Source organism: Chanodichthys erythropterus, chromosome 12, assembly GCF_024489055.1.
Source record: "Chanodichthys erythropterus isolate Z2021 chromosome 12, ASM2448905v1, whole genome shotgun sequence".
In the NCBI taxonomy this organism is placed as follows: domain Eukaryota; kingdom Metazoa; phylum Chordata; class Actinopteri; order Cypriniformes; family Xenocyprididae; genus Chanodichthys; species Chanodichthys erythropterus.
This window is the reverse complement of record NC_090232.1, coordinates 11,978,993-11,997,753: the sequence shown is the minus strand read 5'-3', so window position 1 is coordinate 11,997,753 and position 18,761 is coordinate 11,978,993. Positions and strand designations below refer to the sequence as shown.

The window sequence follows — 18,761 nt, the reverse complement described above, 5'->3', positions numbered from 1 at the left end:
GCACAAAATAATAACTTTTCAAAAAAAAAATTGAAATTCTTGGTAAAAAATAAAAATTTAAAAAGAAATGTGAGAAATTTCAAATACCAAAGTGGTTTGGCTTGACCATTTTATTATATATTTAAGAAATCTATATGCAGTTTTGTAGAAACGTTTTTCAAAAACGTCTGAAACCAACATGAATACATTTCAAGAGTTTCAGATAAAGTAAGGTTTCTCTGTTTTAACTTTGGACATTAATTATTTGTTCAGACCAAAGTAATATAGGCTAATATAATTATAAAGTGATTCAGTGAAACAAAATAAATGACCTAATCCTGTCACGAGCGTTTGATCATTATAAATGAGACAGAAACTCCCCATTCACACCATCAGTGACTGCATTCGTTGAATGATCGCTACCGTATAGCGATACGATCACCTACACTATAAAAATCAAACCTCGTCTCTGAGGAGCGTCCATTCACCAAATCTCAGTGAGATCTGCCGGTTAATTATTAGCCGTTATCTCGTACTTAGAACCGGAGCGTGGAGTTTGGAGTCTGCCCCTCGAATCCAGATAAACGCAGAGAGAGCTGAAGGAATCAGGCACCCATCCTCTCTCTGGCCCGCAGACCTCTAACGCGTGCACTACACAGCGAGCCAACCATGCTGCGGCTTGCTGGACTCTTACTATGTGTGACCTCCTTTTTAAGTACCTCATCTCTTGGTAAGCGATTTTATAAAAGTCTAAAGATTAAAACAAACATTTATATTTAGTTCAAGCTGTTTCTATACGTTTGCTTGTTTTTGAAAGCTAGCAAATGTTTAAGTTTAAATTACTCTTAATATTACATTGATTTAAAGGGTTAGCCAGTTCACTGAGGTCTATTCATTTTGAGTTGTGGCTAGTCACACCTTTCATTCATTCTGTGCCCAGATTCATCTAATCATTGCAAGTAGACTCTTATCAGTATCAGTACCATTGCTGAGAACCTTTTTTGTGTTCATGTTTATATAAATAGGCTATACTAATTAAATAAGAACCATTTAATTGTTTTAGGAGGTAAAATCAGGGCATAATCTCTATATCAGAAGATGTGATGCAATCTGAATGTGACACGTCAGTGTTTTCAGGACTGAACTGTGCTGGCAGAGAGGACAATGGTCTCATTTTAGAGGGACAGGTTACTGTTTATCAATCACTTAATGAATCAACAATCCTAAAACCACAAATTCAGATAAATATGTTTGAGCAGAGCATTAAATCACAATGTGTATTTCGACACTTTATGATTTGTTCAGTGTTTTTGCTCTCCCAATGTATCATGATTTTGCACAAACTTTTCCTTGATTAAACAATAAGGCAATTAAGACAAAAAGAAATTTAGTTGCATCACACACAAAAAAAGGGTTAATTAGAATATGATACAAATATATGATGATTACAGATACCTGACGATTATTAGCTCATACAGTGTTATCTGAGACCCACCTACAATTACAGATAGGACTACATTCCTTTTCCTTCTGTGTTACCTTTAATTATTCTGAGAAAGGCTATAGACTTCCTCTGGAGTGTCTCTGGTTTGCCTGTTGCTTTATTTTTCTCTTGACCAAATTATATGAGCATGTGGATATAAACCCTGTAGAGTAAAACCTATGGATTAAATTCAGATTTCAGAAAGAGTAAGTGTTTCCAGAACATCCATACTGGGTTTAAGCCTGTGTGATTTTAGATGTTCAGTCCACTTCCTGCCTCTCTCCTTTCACATTCCTCCCTCGTCCTAATCCAGCTGTGTCTTACATGTCTCTGCCCTAAAGTCGGCTGAAGCTCTATGTGTCACAGCATGACATTTTTGTGTTTTTTCAGGTGCGAGTGCTGGACCTCGGCTGGATAATGACAGACTCTACAGATACAGCTACAGCGCTGAGCTCGGGCTGAACAGGCCGACGGGATCCACTAGGGGGAATGCTGGATTCAGGATTAGCAGTGATGTGGACATCAGCCTCATCTGGAGGAACCCAGAGATCCAGGATGAACAGCTACTTCAAGTGCAGGTAAAGAGGAGAAAAGTACTTATTGATAGTTTTTTGATTGGATAGTGAAAAAGAAGTGTGCTTAACTGTATTGAAAGTCCACTAGTGTAGTGTACTTGCAGATAATATAATATTAATGAAATTATAAAAGGACAATTGAGTGTACTTAAAGAGATTACATGTGTCTTAACACACTTAATACACTTTTAAAAAGTATTATAATTGATTATAATTTAAACTAGTATGTTATTTATTATTACACTACTAATTTGCAGCTTCATCATTATAAATGTGAAATTAAATGTTAAAATTTCAATACAAATGACATTACATTTTTAACCATACACTTGAACCATATTTCAAAGACAATATAATTATAAAATTACATATAAAGATGTACTCATGTCCAACTTAAGTATGTCAAGGAAGGACTTTTAAGCTAAATTAATTGCATTTAATATAAATTTAAACTGTAATACATTTTAATTTAATTGCAAATAACCTGCAATTAAGTGTTCGAATGCAAAAGTGTACTCATTTTTCACAAGGCTATGTGAACCTGGTGTGCAAATCAGTGTTATTTTTGAAGGTCCGTCTGGGAGAGACGTACCCGTGGGCACGTTTTCGCGAGACACAAAATTACGTACCGACGAGTACGTCTCGCTGCAGTTTCCGACAGAAACGAACGCTAGAGGCCGGTAAAACGTTGATAAGTGCTTTTGCTCGTTTTCACGCATGGTTTCGACGGCGGCTTGGGTCGGATTATCGATTCGTAAAGACTTGTTTTGGCGTCTCCTCGCTCAATATCATATCACGACTTCAAAACGCATCTGACCAGAGTGCCCGATTTGTAAACGAAAGTACTTTGGACTTTGCGGCTCTACGCGTTTCGCTTTTTTTGGCTATAACCAAGCTTGCTCGGTAGCTCGGCCGATACGGAGTTGGAGTTACGGCGAGGAGTCGACTCCCCCTGCATGGGTACGAATCCCGTGAAAGGCAACTGACGGCAAAAAAAAAAAAAAAAAAAAAAAAAAAAGCTCAAGGAGAGATCTAAACGAGCTGAAAAACGGACGCTTCTTACGTCACGTTTGCTTTTGTTAACACTATTGGGTAGGTTTTGGCGTAGTGTCGGTGGGAAGTTATTTTAAAACGCAACGGAGCGCAAATATCAAATCGAGAACCACGGCGATTCGTCTTAAAAGCAACGTCATAAAAACGTACCGCATTCACCCTATTATCTGCTCCGGCGACACGCTTTTAGCGCCGCTCAGTGGACATTTCAGAGCGAAACTGCAGCGATATGTACTCATTGGTACATATTTCGCAACTCACGAAAAGGTGCCCACAGGTACGTTTTCGTCATGAGACCAGGTTGTTTACATGACACTGTTTTCAACTACAAGCAGAAAACTTTTTATGCGTTCTGGCCATTAATTTACGATCATTTGAGCGCCTGAAAACACAAACTTTTGAAGTAGGGTGCAAGTTTTGAAAACGATACTGTTATTGTCTTCTTGTAATCTACAAAAAAGTGAATTTGTGAAAACGGCGACGTCATGCGCATGCATATTACGTGTTCAGTAGGTGCATAGCGTTTCTTTACAAAGTGACATCGCCATCTACTGGCCTGGCATAAAACAGCATTTTTAGTCATTTTTGCGGATCAGTGTGAACAGGGATCATTTTAGGAATGCTAAAATATTTTTTTTCCATTTTTAGTAAATTGTTGTCGTGTAAACATACCGTTAGTATCATTGATATACTATTATAGTGTTTGTTAATATTTTGAATTAGATTTTATTTTATATTTTCTGATTTTAGTCTTTAGTAATTTTATTGTTTTTTGTCATTTTTATCATTTTTTGAATATATCTATTTATATAGTTTTAAAGTTCTTGTTCTTAGTTTTAGTTATTTTAGTATTCAACGTAAACTGAAAATGAGAAATGTTGGCATGGCAACTAGTTTAAATATCATATTTTATTTTAGTTAATGTTTTTCAGGCAATGTCAGTTTTATGGTTTTAGTTTTAGCTAACAATAATAATATTGGTGCACTTCACATTCTCCTGTCCTGTTCTCAGATTTCGAATGTCCAAGTTGAAAGTGCTGGAAAGCGCTCCCGCAAAAACAACATCTTCCACGGCAGCTCAGCAGAAAGCATTCTGGGTAAAGTCAGGCTTGAGGCACTTCAGAGGCCGTTCATGGTGCTGTGGAAGATGGGAAAGGTAATAAACACACTTCAATTATGTCATAAATGTGTGTTACATATCCATTGTAGTTTTGAACATTTGAATATTTTCCATAGTGTTTTTGTGTGATTTTTCTTGCTTACTTAGATCAGAAGCCTGTATGCCCATAAGGGTGAGCCTGCTACCATCAAAAACTTGAAGAGGGGCGTGGCCAGTATGTTAATGATGCAGCTAAAGTCTGGGAAGATGATGGAGGTACAGTCTGACAATTAAAATTCTCCATTGAAGTGTTTAAAGTGTGTAAGTTTTTCTTTGTAAAAATACTTTCTCCATAATCTGCAGGCTGATTCTTCAGGGAAGTGTTTAGTTGAGTACAAGGCTACCAAACATCAGGTGATCCGTACAAAACACTTGGATACTTGCAAAACACAAGAGAAGGGATTCACTACTTACAGCCCAGTAAGACAAAAACTCATCTTATCTCATGTATACACCATTCCCGGCACTTTTTATTCACCTTTCCTCTCTGCTCTTCTAGGTATTGGGCGTAAGTGGGAAGTCTGCCTCTGAAACAGTAATCACTCTGGAGAATGGCATCATTAAGTCTGCTGATGTTGAAGAAACACACATTTTGTCCATCAATGCTCGTCACACAGCTGCAACTAAAGTCCTGTCCAGGTACCAAAGAAATGAGAAAACATATCATGCATGATCAACATAATAAATGAATTAAATTAAAGCATCTTCTCGTTTCTCTCAGGCAGTCATTGACGCTTAAAAAGATTGAGGTAGGGTCAACAGAAGTGGCGGGAAAAGATGTCGCAGGTGTGGTGAAGTCTCTGGATGACAAATTCATGTCTGTTGGAGTCATAGTGGAGAAAGTTAAAGCCAAATGCAAGGGATGCCCCAATGTGAGTAACTATGTGTTGTGTTTGTGCTCATAAGTCTGGTGTTGTCATCATTTCATCAGCTCTTATGTTATTCCAAACCTGTATAATTTTCTTTGTGGAACACAAAAAGGAGACATTTTGCTTTTCTCTCTATTTGTGTTCCATGGAAGCAAGAATTTCATAGAGATTTTGGGCTGGGTAAATAATGATAGTTGTCATTTTTGTTGAACTATTCCTTTAACCGTGTAAAATGACAGCATTAGCTCTGTTGCTCTGTATAAAAACAGACAGAAATGTGTAAAAATCAGTTTTTGTGTTCATCATACTAATTGTGCGTTGTATTGTTTTGGTGTGCAATAGCTGATGGACACATGGAAGGCGGTGAGGTCTCAGCTGGAGCCGGACTCACTCTCTAAAGCAGAAGCCCCAAGAAGCTTCCTCACGCTCTTACACAGCCTGCGCAAAGCCAGCAAGGCAGAGATCCTCACAGTACTGCGCAACTGCAGCAAGACTGCACTGTAAGACCTAACGCCTCATTGCGTCTAACTCTTTTTAATTTATACACTTAGGCCCTGTCCCAAATGGCACACTTCATGTGCACTTGCGGTCTTGTAGACTTACAATGACCATCACGTGTGCGTGTCCTTTAAGTCCACAAGCCTCTAGAGTGTTCCTTTTTTCAAGAGGCTGCTCACCACAGAGACTATGGAGCTGATTTATTATTTAAACCCCCTTTTTACTTATGAATTTGTTTTATGCACCATTCTATGTGCATATAAGTTGTTGGAGTGATATAGAGCTGCTTGAAGTAGCTCCCTCTGTCAAAATCGAGGGGACAGAGGGTCTATCCACATAAACTTCCCTTGTCCACTTAACAAAGTGGAACTAACTTCAAAATGGTGGGAGAAGTGCTTAGGGAAGTTTGCGAGTGTATGTCTAAAATCAAAGTGGAATGGAAGATCGCAAGGGCTTAGGGTGCCATTTGATTAACATAAAATGTTGCTATTAAAAAAAATTGTGAACTTCTGTGCAAAGTCTAATCAGCGAAAAACTACACTATTTTCAAAACAGCTGAACTAATATCACATTATTGAAAATATAGTTAGCAGTGTCGCTACTTTTAGTCATTTGGTTCAAGTCAAATATCTGGTTATAACGTTTCCAAAATATTAGCACAAAAACATTATTTATACATCATTCATGGAATGTTTTTTCTAAAAAAATGTAATTGGATGTAGGTCTGTCAAACGATTAATCACGATTAATCACATACAAAATAAAAGTTTGAGTTTGCAAAATATATGTGTGAGTACTGTGTGTAATTAATATGCATATATAAATACACACAAGTTAATGTATAGATTTAAGAGAAATATGTTATTTATGTACAAAATATTTGTATTTATATATAATATAAATTATATAAAAATATAAATAAATACATATACTTGTAAATATTTCTCAAATATATACATGAATGTGTTTGTATTTATATGTACATAATAATTACACACAGTACACCCACATATACTAGGAAAACTTAAACTTTTAGTTTGTATGCGATTAATCGCGATTAATCGTTTGACAGCCCTAGTTGGATGTTCGTCTAACTTTTTTAAATGTTACTGTTTGTTTCAGAATGTTTATTGAACATGCGATAATAAAGTTAATACCGCAATTATAATCTTATACATACTGCAGCACAGTTATTGGATTGAATGTGCTTTTTGTCATGAATAAATGCAGAGAATTGCTGTTGACGTCAGCATGTTCGACCAGCCCATACTGGAGCCAATCAGCACTCCGGATCTTGCCGGGATTACATGATGACATCAGATTTTGTGACGTTGCTCCAACTTTGTTTTTTAAACCGGGAGACAGAAATCGCTCTGAAAAGTGCAAAAATAACTAATTTCAATTTATAAATAAAATGAATGAGTACCTTTAGTGTTTTCAATGATGTGCAGCCTATACATATCTGTTCACAGCTCAAAAAATGTGTTCTGGGTTTTCATGACCCTTTAATGTTCGCAAAATTCTCAAATGGAATGTTTCCTTAGCATTTGCATAACCAAGAAACATTTTTAAAACATTAAAAAAATTGGAGCATTTCGAAATAACCTCAAAACTTCATGGGAACTTTGGCAAAACATTATTAGAACATATTTAGCTAAGTAGCTGGGTAAATAGCCATTCCTAATGATACCCGAGATGCTCAATTATGATCAGCGTATTAGAATGATTTTTGAAGGATCCTGTGACATTGAAGACTCAAGTACTGGCTCGTTATATACACAGAAAATAGCAGCCATTATTGTTGTCCTGCCTCTTTACATTGTTTGTCCTTTCTAGGCCTCAGCTGGTGGATGCAGTCACATCAGCTCAGACTCCATCTTCTCTCTCAGCCATTCTGGAGATCCTGGACTTCAGCAAGAAGGAAGGTTTAGTGCTACAGGAGCGCTTTCTGTATGCATGTGGCTTTGCGTCCCACCCTACAGAGACCTTGCTGCAGTCCCTGCTGGTAAGAGCTCCTACATTATTGCACTCATATCTGAATTTACATCTGAATTTAGAGTCTCCCTACTGTGACTATTACCCTTACAAAGACATATATATGCCTAGTTCTGTCATTAAACTCTAGATGAAACTCTTTATATATATATATATATATATATGCTATTTGTGCAGCAGCAGTATGTCTTACATACGCAAAGCAGCGTATCAGCGTATGCAGTAGCAAATTCCTGTACAGCAATAATCTAGGCTACAACAACAGCAGCAATAATCAACAGCAGCAGCATAGCAGATCTATTCCATAAAGGCCACATAGCATAGTAATGGATACATACACTATTATATAATATTTGTACAGTTTTGCATACTTTAAATTATTTAATGAATTATTCTATCTTTGTTCGCCTGTAGGATGTGTCTCAAGGAAAGATTGGCAGCCCAGACATTAAGGAGTCAGTTGTGATCATCATGGGAGCTCTGCTTAGGAAACTCTGTCTGAAAGGAGCATGTGAACTACCTGTGAGTCTGCACACATCAGATTATTATTCATGTCCACTTCTATTGGTGCATTGTTTATAAATTGAAATTTAATCTACATGTTCATATATGATTCATGTAAGTGAACAAAAAATATATGAACACATTGGCCCGGTTTCACAGACAGGGCTTAGATTAAGCCAGGATTAGGCCTTAGTTCAATTAGGGCATTTACGCAGCTTTTATAAACATGCCTTAGAAAAAAACATTACTGCTGTGCATCTTGAAATGACAAAACAATGACACTGACATATTTTAAGATATGTCAGTGAAAGTTGCTTTCAGTTAAAACAGCTCAAACATGCATTTTAGTCTTAAACCTTGTCTGTGAAACCGGGGGATTAAGTATCATACAGTGTAAGGGTTAAATAATTTGTTTATGCTTTCTGCTACAATTAACAATAAAGAACTCTCAGCAACATTTAATAGATTTAACCGTGCTTGCATTATAAACTACATCGTCTGAATCATCATATTAATCGTTCAGTAATTCAAACTGACTGAGTGTGCTTCTCTTGTGTTTGATGTGCAGACAGTGGTTAAGGTGAAAGAGCTGCTGTTGGCAGGGCCTGACAGCACTCAGGTGGAGTCTGAGGTTCAGATGTACCTGCTAGCATTGAAGAATGCTCTTCTACCGGAGGCTGTTCCTCTTCTTGCCAAATATGCTGAGTCAGAGGTGGGAGCGTATAGCACCATTGCCATCACAGCGCTGCAAAGATACGACCCTGAGCTTATCACACCAGAGGTACATCATCAGCTTATCTAAAGGGCCACAAAACTACTCTTCAAGTACTCTTCAAAACATTTAACACTATTTCCACAGGTGAAAAAGACTGTGAACCGCATATACCATCAGAACCAGCGTATCTATGAGAAGAACGTTCGTGCCGCGGCAGCTGATGTGATTATGAGCAGTAGTCCATCCTATATGGAAGTGAAGAACGTTCTGCTCTCCATCGGACACCTGCCGCATGAGATGAACAAATACATGCTGTCTAAAGTCCAGGACATTTTGCGCTTCGAGATGCCAGCCTGGTGGGTCTCACGTTTACGAATCACATTCCTCAAACTTTAAATTAACAAATATTTTATTGTCTCTGGTGCTGTGTGGCACTTGTGTGATAAAAGTCATGTCTGGTTTGCAGTAAATTGGTACAACAGGTGATGAAGGACATGGTTTCCCATAACTATGACAGATTCTCGAAGACTGGGTCATCATCTGCTTTTTCAGGCTTCATGGCACGTAAGTGAGCTCATCTCCTATGCCCGCTCATAACCTTTAAACTTAATTCTAAGACACTATTATGTTTATTTAATGTTACCTGATACAAAGTCTGCATCGCTATCAGAAACAAAGGAACAAAAAATGTCAGTGGGTGGTACCCTTCAAAAAGTACATCTTTGAGCCATTATACCATTGAATACCATTGAAAGGTGCATATTAGTAACTTAAATGTACATATTAACACCTAAAGTGTACATATTAGTACACTGTAAAAAGAATTGTTGGTTGAACTTAAAAAAGTAAGTTACCTGGTTGCCTCAAAATTTTGAGTTCATTGAAATGAGAAATTTGAGTTAATACAATGAAGGCGATTGGTTTAATCAATACAAACTCAAAATATTATGTTATCTGAACCACATTAATTATCTAAGTTGATTTGACAAAAGAAAAAATGTTGTGATGACAAATCATAAAGGTATTTTTTTACAATGGTACATATTAGTACCTTTTGAAATGGTACCGCTCCTGTGACAACTTTTGTACCATTTTTCTGAGAGTGATGGAAGTATTGCAAATACATATAGTCTAAAAATGATTTCATTACATTCTTTCACACTATGATAAAAATGTGTTTTATAAAAGATGATTTAGAAGAAATAACCTCAGTAAAATAACATTGATTATTTTAAAAAGCTATAATGAAACGGTTTTGACTGGTGGATGATAAAACAGTTAAATATAAAAAGCAGTTGGACATAAATAAATACCTCAGTTACATTAATATATAAATATTAATATGCAATATTGATTAAAACTTTGGGGTCAGTAAGATGATGTAAGGTTTTTGATTAAATCTTATGCTCACTAAGGCTACATTTATTTGTTCAAAAATACAGTAAAAACATTAATATTGTTAAATATTATTATAATATTTTCTATTTAAATGCAGTTTATTCTTGTGATAATAAAGCTGAATTTTCAGCATCATTACTTCAGTCTTCAGTGTCACATGATCCTTCAGAAATCGTTCTAATATGCTGATTTGCTGCTCAGGAAACATTAGCTATTTATTATTCAAAAGTTCTATTTATTTATTTCAAATAGATATATTTTATAACATTATAAATGTCTTCACAGTCACTTTTGATTAATTTAATGCATCTTTGCTGAATGAAAGTAAAAAGGTATTAATTTATTTTAAAACATAGTACTGACCCCAAACTATATATATATATATATATATATATATATATATATATATATATATATATATTAGCAGTCTCTATGATATATAGATCCTAGAACAACCTAGCACATTTTTTTGTAGAAAAATAAAGTCTTGTAGCAGTGTCTGTAGTATATATCTTTTCTTTCAACAGAAACTGCTGATGTCATTTCTACCTACAATTTGGACATCCTGTACTCTGGCTCAGGTGTATTGAGGAGAAGCAACATGAACATTTATGGTCAGAGCAACAATGCCCTCCTTCATGGCCTCCAGGTACTGTCACAGCGTTGTACAGCATATCCCATAAACATGCATTGCGTGTGCTGATATTCACCTGTACTTTATGCCTGTGTTCTGTTTTGCAGGTGACAATTGAAGCACAGGGTCTGGAGTCTCTAATTGCAGCCACCGCAGATGAAGGAGAAGAAGAACTGGAGTCTTTTGCAGGAATGTCTGCTCTGCTGTTCGATGTTCAACTCCGCCCAGTGACCTTCTTCAAGGGCTACAGTGACCTGATGTCCAAGATGTTCTCTATGTCTGGAGATCCGATCAATGTAGTGAAGGGTCTTATTCTGCTGACAGACCACTCACAGGTATGAAAATCACCTTAATATGCACTTATAGAAGAGACGCTTGACTCATCACACTCCATAGTAGATCTGACACATGCAACAGATGTTCTGCAATCATAAACTATAGTCTGACAGCCTGGGGGCAGTGTGAGACAGTTATGGGCTAGATTACAGGGCCAGTCCTGCATTCTGAAAGTGAATGATGGGAATGATTTGAAACAGTTATTCTATAATATAATATAATATAATATAATATAATATAATATAATATAATATAATATAATATAATATAATATAATATAATATAATATAATATAATATAATATAATATATTATATTATATTATATTATATTATATTTCTATTATTAGTATATTATAATTGTGTAATTTCCAGCATATATATATATATATATATATATATATATATATATATATATATATATATATATATATATATATATATGCGTTAACCCATACAATATAAGTTTTCAGTTATATTGTATGGGTGAAGCGACCCCAAATAACATGATATTTAGCCCATGAAATGCAAATTTCACCAGGGGAACCCCACCCCACGCATATTTTACCCCCCGGAACATGATGTTTACCGGGGGACCCCCCTGAAACATGATTGGGGCTCGTTTTGAGTAGCAATTTGGTGGGTTTTGGTGTGAAAATCTGGTAACCCTGACTGGCGCGCTGTCTGTGAATTTCCTTAAATGAGTTAAATAAAGTCTTAAATGACCGTAAAGAGTTTTGAGGACATCGGATTTGTGTCAGATCCATGTCATCGCCACCAGGTCTTAAAGGGACAGCAGCCTAGTAAACCTGCTGCTGTCTGTCGTTAATGTTAATATGAGAACAAAAGACAAAGAGAAAATCACTCACTACTCTTGACTGAATATTTTTTGTAGCTTTAATAAGGATTAATCTATATTTAATTTTTGCAGTAAAGTCTGTGAAATGTTTGATATCTTCTGTATTTTTCCTACCTGTTAGATTAAATATTTAAAATTTACTCTTTATGTCTTTATGTTGTTTTTACATTAAATGTGAAATTATTACAATGTAAAAATATATTAAAGCTTTAATGTTAGAAAAAATGTGTGATTATTAGTTATTTTTGAATCCCTTGACAGCACTAATATATATATATATATATATATATATATATATACACAAAACTGTTTTTTAAAGTAATAAAAGTTCCCAATATTACTGTTTTTACTGTAATTTTGATCAAATAAATGCAGCCTATTTTCTTATCCCAAATGTTATGAACAGTAGTGTAAAATGTAAAAAAAAATCTTAACATTTAAAACATATGTATAAAAAAAATATATATATATATTTCTTTCTAATGTAAAAAAAAATGTTGGTAATAGTAAAATTCCATGCTTTCTCATTTTCTTCGAAGGTGATTCCTCTTCAGTCTGGTCTAAGAGCCAGTGCTGAGTTCCAAGGCGGTCTGGCCATCGATATCTCTGGAGGGATGGAGTTCAGCTTATGGTACAGAGAGTCTAAGACGAGCGTCAACAACAGGTGATTTTCTTCTTTTTAAACTACATCCTTGAATGGGAATGTTGTCGTGCATTCAAATAAAGATCAGAGCTGCCAATTAAAAATGAACCCCACATGGGACAACAACCCATGCTGTCCTAGTTTGCTTTGGATGCAAAGTTGGTTTTGATAAAATCGACAACCTACTTTGCTTACTTAGAAGCCATTGCCAGATGTTTTTCTTCTCTAGGTTTTCCGAATGACAGTAAATATGATGCCGGTGCATCTTATTATAACATCATTAATCCTTCAGAGAGATTCAATGCTAATCCACATCTTTAGCCACAACTGCACCTGCTTGCTTACTGTTAGTTTGTGGATGCAAGCAATGGCAACTTGGCTAAAATGAGACAGGCGGGAAATGAGGGCAATGGAAAGATGCTGTGGTAGGAGTAAAAGATCAGGGGTTGAGGGTAAAATTAGGTTATGATATCGATTGTGAGAAACCAAATCCTCTCAGGGACAGATTTCAGATAGTTCATCGTCTTTACATTTGGATCAATTCCATGTTGTTTAAGACAAAATACTCCATGTTCTTACTGTATGAGGAAATGTCTCTTTTTTTACCTTACATTTAGCGCTGCGGGTTTGCTGCTCTTTGTTTCATGATGGGTATTTCTGGGTGGCATCTGCTTTTCTACATCTGCCAGCCCTCAGGACAGGCAGGGGCAGGTGTATGGATCAGGGAGGCAAGCTTTACCTTCTCTGAAAGCACACACACACGCACGCACGCACACACACACACACACACACACTAGTAGACAGACAAAGACTCACTGACAGACATACAACCTAATACGTAAACACATGTGCGTGCGGGCACACAGAAGCGGGGAAACCGATAGAAAGATAGTAACGCACACAGACACACATAGTCAGACACAAGCAGGTTATGTTTAGAAACTAAATAAACCACAGCTCTCTTGGGCGCACAAGATTAGCATGCCTCCACTCAGCCCACTCATCACGGGCAGCCATGTTCAACAGATCATTTAAGGTGGAGGTTGAAAGCATGGAGCCAGACAGTCTCATGTGATATGTGAGCCCAAACACCAAAACTGACTCAGCAGAGACTCTGAGAAAGAGACTAAGGCAATGCTTCTCTATCGCAAATTGATGTGCTGTAGGAAGAATAAGACATTAAACGTGTAAAATCCTGACATAAAATAGCTTAAAATAAAGCATAGATACTGTATAAAATCACGTTATGTGCACATCCAAAGGTGCACATGACCCTAAAGAAAAAAAAATAAGGTGAAACATTGAAGTTAAAAAATTTAGTTTTTGTAACAATTGTACTGTAAATGTAATAATTGTCAGTGTAATATTATTTATATAGCCTACTATTATAGCATTTATTCATATTTTTAATTAGCTTTTATGTTTTTTCAGTTTTCATTTTAAGTTTTAGTCATTTTGTTTTGTGCTTTTTATTCATATTAAATTTTTTTTATTAATATTTCTATTTAGCTATAGTTTTGCTTCAGTTTTAGTTTTAGTAATTTTAGTACTTCAACCTAAACTTATTTTATTTCACTTAGCTGCCAAGGCAAGATTTATTTTTTGTTTGCATTTTTAAGCTTAAGTTATTTTTTTTTTTTTAATCTAATATGTATATTTTATTTTATTTCAGCTTTTTTTTCAATCAATGAAAATAATTTATTTGAATAGTTCCAAATATCAACACTAAATCTAATTAACTCTTAAGCAGCTCATAATAATGTTTTAAATTGTTCTCTATTATGTTTCCGATCAGGAATAAACACACCTAAATTAAACTGGTAGGAAGAGAGCGAATGAGACTGAACCAAAAAAAAAGCATATTTGAAAAATTATACTGTGCTTATTAGTTCCATTTTTTTTTAAAAGAAAACAAAATCTAAATTAATTAATCTGAAGAGATGCACTACTGTCCCTGAAAGCTTTTTGTGGAGTAAATTTAAAAAAAAAATTTATATTTCTCCAGCATTGTAAGAATCATTTTTGCTGTGTTTTCTTAAGGCCCGTTCACACAAAGGATGATAACTATATTGATAATGATAATGATAAAGATATAGCTCTAAAAATTGTTTTAAATATAAAAGAATAGCAGACTACAGTTCTAACAATAACTGCACAGAGAAACAATATCGTTGGAATCACTTTCAGAACTGATGAACAATAAAAAAAACATTGACAGCCAGTCAGAATCTATTCTGCTTTAAAGAGCTCGAGCGTTCAAAGCGGCAGATGACAAAACTGCAGCATGTGCTTATCATAAAAAGAGCGGTGCTGGGGAAAGTTACTTTAAAAGTAATGCATTACACTATTGTGTTACTTCCTAAAAAAAGTAACTAATTGCATTACTTAGTTACTTTTTTATGAAAAGTAATGCGTTACATTACTTTTGTGTTACTTTTTCTCACCTGGGCTGGGCTTGCTTGTTTGTTTTTTAATAACAACAAAAAAAGTTCTATTTTTTGCAAATGCAAAGTCCCTTTTACATCAAAAGTGAAATGAATAATCCTCAGGCTGAAGGAAATGCATATTTACACCTGTACAGTAGAGGGCGCAGCTCAGAAAAACTTTCAGGTGTGCTGCCATTCTGGATTAAAGAAGAATAGGATGCAGAAGAAGGCTTATTTCTAAATCTTAATTAATTTTTACTCATTAGTATAGTTGAATTAGATCATTGAAGGTCAGCAGCAAAGACATTGGTTAATAAAGTGAGATTAAATACATAACATATATTTGTGTGATTTAATATAGTTAATTATTGCAGGTTTGCGTAAAATTCTAAGATTGCATTTCACTGTTTTTATTAATTTTGAGGAATACTGAATGTTTTCATGCAAGTTAGATGAGTAAATGCATGTTCACATTTAACTACAATAACCATCATGTTCACACAGCGCACACAACACCTCTGCACTTTATTTCTCTCAACATGGGGACAGGAGAGCTATCAGTCGATAAATGTGAAAAAGAAACTTGTTGCTTTACTAGTTACTTGAAAAAGTAATCTGATTACATAACTCATGTTACTTGTAATGCTTTACCCCCAACACTGGAACAGAGTGTTATGGTTCATTTGAGTGGACGCTAATATCATTATGGTTATCTTTATAGTTGCAGTTTTTAGTGTTCTTGATAAGCTCATCCTTGACATTGTGTGCAGGGGAGCTCTGGTCGTCATCGGTAACGTGACAGTGGATATGGACTTTGTAAGCGCTGGAGTGGAAGTAGGTTTTGAGACAGAAGCCACCCTGGACTTCATCACCACTGTGCAGTTCTCCGAGTACCCCTTCCTCGTCTGCATGCAGATGGACAAAACCACTTTCCCCTTCAGGTATTCTAGGTTATAGTCATATAACATTTAAAAATGTGTTAAATGAACACAACTAACCTGCTTTGCTTCTGATGCTCTCTAGAGAGATGGTGTCCAAGCAGGAGAAGCTGCCCTCAGGACAGACATTCTCCTCAAAGAGAAGCAGAGATCAGCTGGTGCCGGGCTCAGAGTTTCCTCTACACCAGGAGAACTCTAACATGTGCAAGAAAGTCTTTGAGCAGGCCTGGTAGACCAGCTGGGACCACACTGGACGCTTTAGCTAGTGAATGTAGAAGGTTTTCACACAGACAGCCACTCTGCACTTTTGCGCTGGCTGTATGTGCTAAAACCTTGAGTCAGTCAGGCATGTGGACACTTAAAAATAAAGGTTCCAAAAGGTGTTTTTTGCAGTGATGCCATAGAAGAACCATTTAGTAGAACCTTTCGGTAAACAGTTCTTAAAAGAACCATTTTTTTCTTACTGTGAAGAGCATTTTAATGATCTAAGTAAACTTTTTCCACTAGAAAGAACCTTTTTGAAAAATGTATGTTAAAGGTTCTTTATGGACCCATTTATGCCAATAAAGAACCTTTATTTTTATAGAGTCCTTATAAGTCCAGCCCTGTTTTCTCAATTTAAGAATGATTAGCACAAATTCAATTAATGTTTTTTGTCCATTTTTATAAATGAGAGGAATGTATAGAAATGTTGTCAGGATAACCAATGGCACTCTCATCATGTGAAAGAATTTTTCAACTCATAAAAGCAAAAGTGAAATATTTATGAATTGTAACATTATAGCATTATAACAGGACTGTGTATTTGAGGTGCTACTGTGTTATTTATTTAATCAGAGGGCTTTCTGACACACTTCATCCCTCCACAGGCAGTTCATGCTGTCTGGTTTCCATGATTACACCAGATGTTTACATTCTTGAGAATATTTATGGCAGTCTTGTACATGGGAAGATAATCAACCATGAATAAAGTTTTTTTTTTTGTCTTTTTTGGATATTTTTGTGATCTTTTTGGTGTAAATAGCTTTGAAAGTGTCACATTTTTAATAATAAATAGATCTTTATCTTCATCCTTTGCATAGAATAGATTGTCTACCGAGGCTTCATTCAGTGGCGGCTGGTGCAAAAAATTCTTGGTGGGGCACAATTAAGAAATAGAATTAATAGAAATGCAGGAATTAATAGGCTAATTGTTAAATAATCATTTAACAAGTGATATAATAATGTATCATTACTAATCTAAAACATGAAAAATTCTGTATTTAAGCATGCATAGGACTGGGATCTAAAAAAAAAAAAATCTGTATTTAATTTTAAAAAAAAAATGTATTTCATATCCTGCCCAATATTGTCCTAGAAATATTGAATATTCATATTGAATGCTATAAAAACAAACGAACTGTGTAGTATGGATCAAATAACATTAGGCCTAAGCTATATTCTAAAATTGTAACTTTACAATGTAAAATCAAAATGTTTTTTAAAGCAGAAGTTAAATACACTCAACTAAAAAATGAAAATAAATAAAAACAAAAGAACAGACCAATTATTATTATTTTGAATACCCTACAACAGTCACTTTACACAGTTACTGCTATAGTACAAATACACTTAGTTGTATTTTCGAAATTGTACATATGGCATAATTATGTTCGCCAACAAAAACAAATTTTCAACTACAAATATTTTTAGCAAAATGTATTTTACTCAAATTGAACTCCGTCTGTTTGGCGCGCATGCGCGCGGCGGCGCTCGTTCACGGAAGTTTGTGCTTGCTGAAGACTCGTCCACACCTGACTGCAAAATGGAAATATTTTCTCGACTTTCTAACATTTGCAGATGGAGAATATATCTGTGAAATGTAAATAATGGACTGAGAAAATTATTGGATGTCACTTCATCTTAAAGAAAAATATTAATGGAGGTATGTTTGTTTTCACCAGTCGCTACACAAGTTAAGGTTACGTATGATGACGAAAGCACGTTAGTGCGAGCCCTCCCGGAACCCATAGAGTGCCTGCAGTTCGAAAAAAAAGTTATTTGAATGGAAGTCTATGGGAGCACTCGGGGCAAATCTCGGCCAGACTGAAATTGCCCAGAAAGAGGCGGTACTCCACAGAGCGTGACTCGATGCTGATTGGACTATATCCAGAAGCAGAACAAACAGCCTAGCAGTGACAGCTAGCGTAACTTTGGTTGATGTGATTGAAAAATTCGTCCCTTTCTCACTTTGGTGCTGCGTTGCCCTATTGCCCTAATGAAGAAACCGCCCCTGCCTTCATTAAGCTAAAATGAGGATGAATGCAGACTAATTAACTTGATAGCACATTTTTTTTCAAAATATAATAATAATAATAATAACTATAATGATTAATTATTAATTATAATGAAATTATTATTAATTTTTAAAGAAGCTATAAAATTCAGAACCTCCATATCGGTATCAAAAAAAGGCAGATATCACTCTGAATAATCGGCTGTCGGTATCGATTTGACAGTACTTATAAAATTCACTATACAGTATAATAAACTTTGGGAAGTTTTAAACACTTTGCTTGAGAAGTAAAGTTGATATACTGAGAACATAGTATAAAATTTAAAAAGTATCCAAATAAAAATAAATAGCTCACCTAAAGCTGAAGTTTTCTACATCCTACTGAAACTGAAAGTTTACAGTATGGGACATATTTAGGCACTCA

At 35.4% G+C, this 18,761-nt stretch overlaps 1 protein-coding gene across 2 annotated transcripts; it reads left to right on the top strand.

The window, feature by feature from the left end:
• Nucleotides 1–583: 583 nt before the first annotated feature.
• Nucleotides 584–17,017, top strand: mttp (microsomal triglyceride transfer protein). Of its 2 annotated transcripts, XM_067403549.1 has the most exons (18): nt 584–709; nt 1,853–2,040; nt 4,103–4,246; nt 4,358–4,465; nt 4,553–4,669; nt 4,749–4,888; nt 4,971–5,121; nt 5,461–5,618; nt 7,453–7,621; nt 8,026–8,133; nt 8,684–8,896; nt 8,975–9,186; nt 9,297–9,394; nt 10,756–10,877; nt 10,970–11,197; nt 12,595–12,719; nt 15,895–16,065; nt 16,148–17,017. In XM_067403549.1, the coding sequence occupies exons 1-18, from the start codon at nt 649–651 to the stop codon at nt 16,293–16,295; spliced, it is 2,661 nt and encodes an 886-aa protein (XP_067259650.1). In that variant the 5' UTR covers nt 584–648; the 3' UTR covers nt 16,296–17,017. The 2 variants fall into 2 exon arrangements, with proteins under 2 accessions (XP_067259650.1, XP_067259651.1); XM_067403550.1 differs by lacking the exons at nt 15,895–16,065; nt 16,148–17,017 and adding an exon at nt 13,316–13,367.
• The last annotated feature ends 1,744 nt before the right edge of the window (nt 17,018–18,761 follow it).

Coding starts and splice junctions, on each gene's coding strand:
- mttp (XM_067403549.1), top strand. CDS start 649: ATGCTGCGGCTTGCTGGACTCTTACTATGTGTGACCTCCTTTTTAAGT. Junction 4,247..4,357: donor TGCTGTGGAAGATGGGAAAG/GTAATAAACACA, acceptor TTGCTTACTTAG/ATCAGAAGCCTGTATGCCCA. Junction 12,720..15,894: donor AAGACGAGCGTCAACAACAG/GTGATTTTCTTC, acceptor CATTGTGTGCAG/GGGAGCTCTGGTCGTCATCG.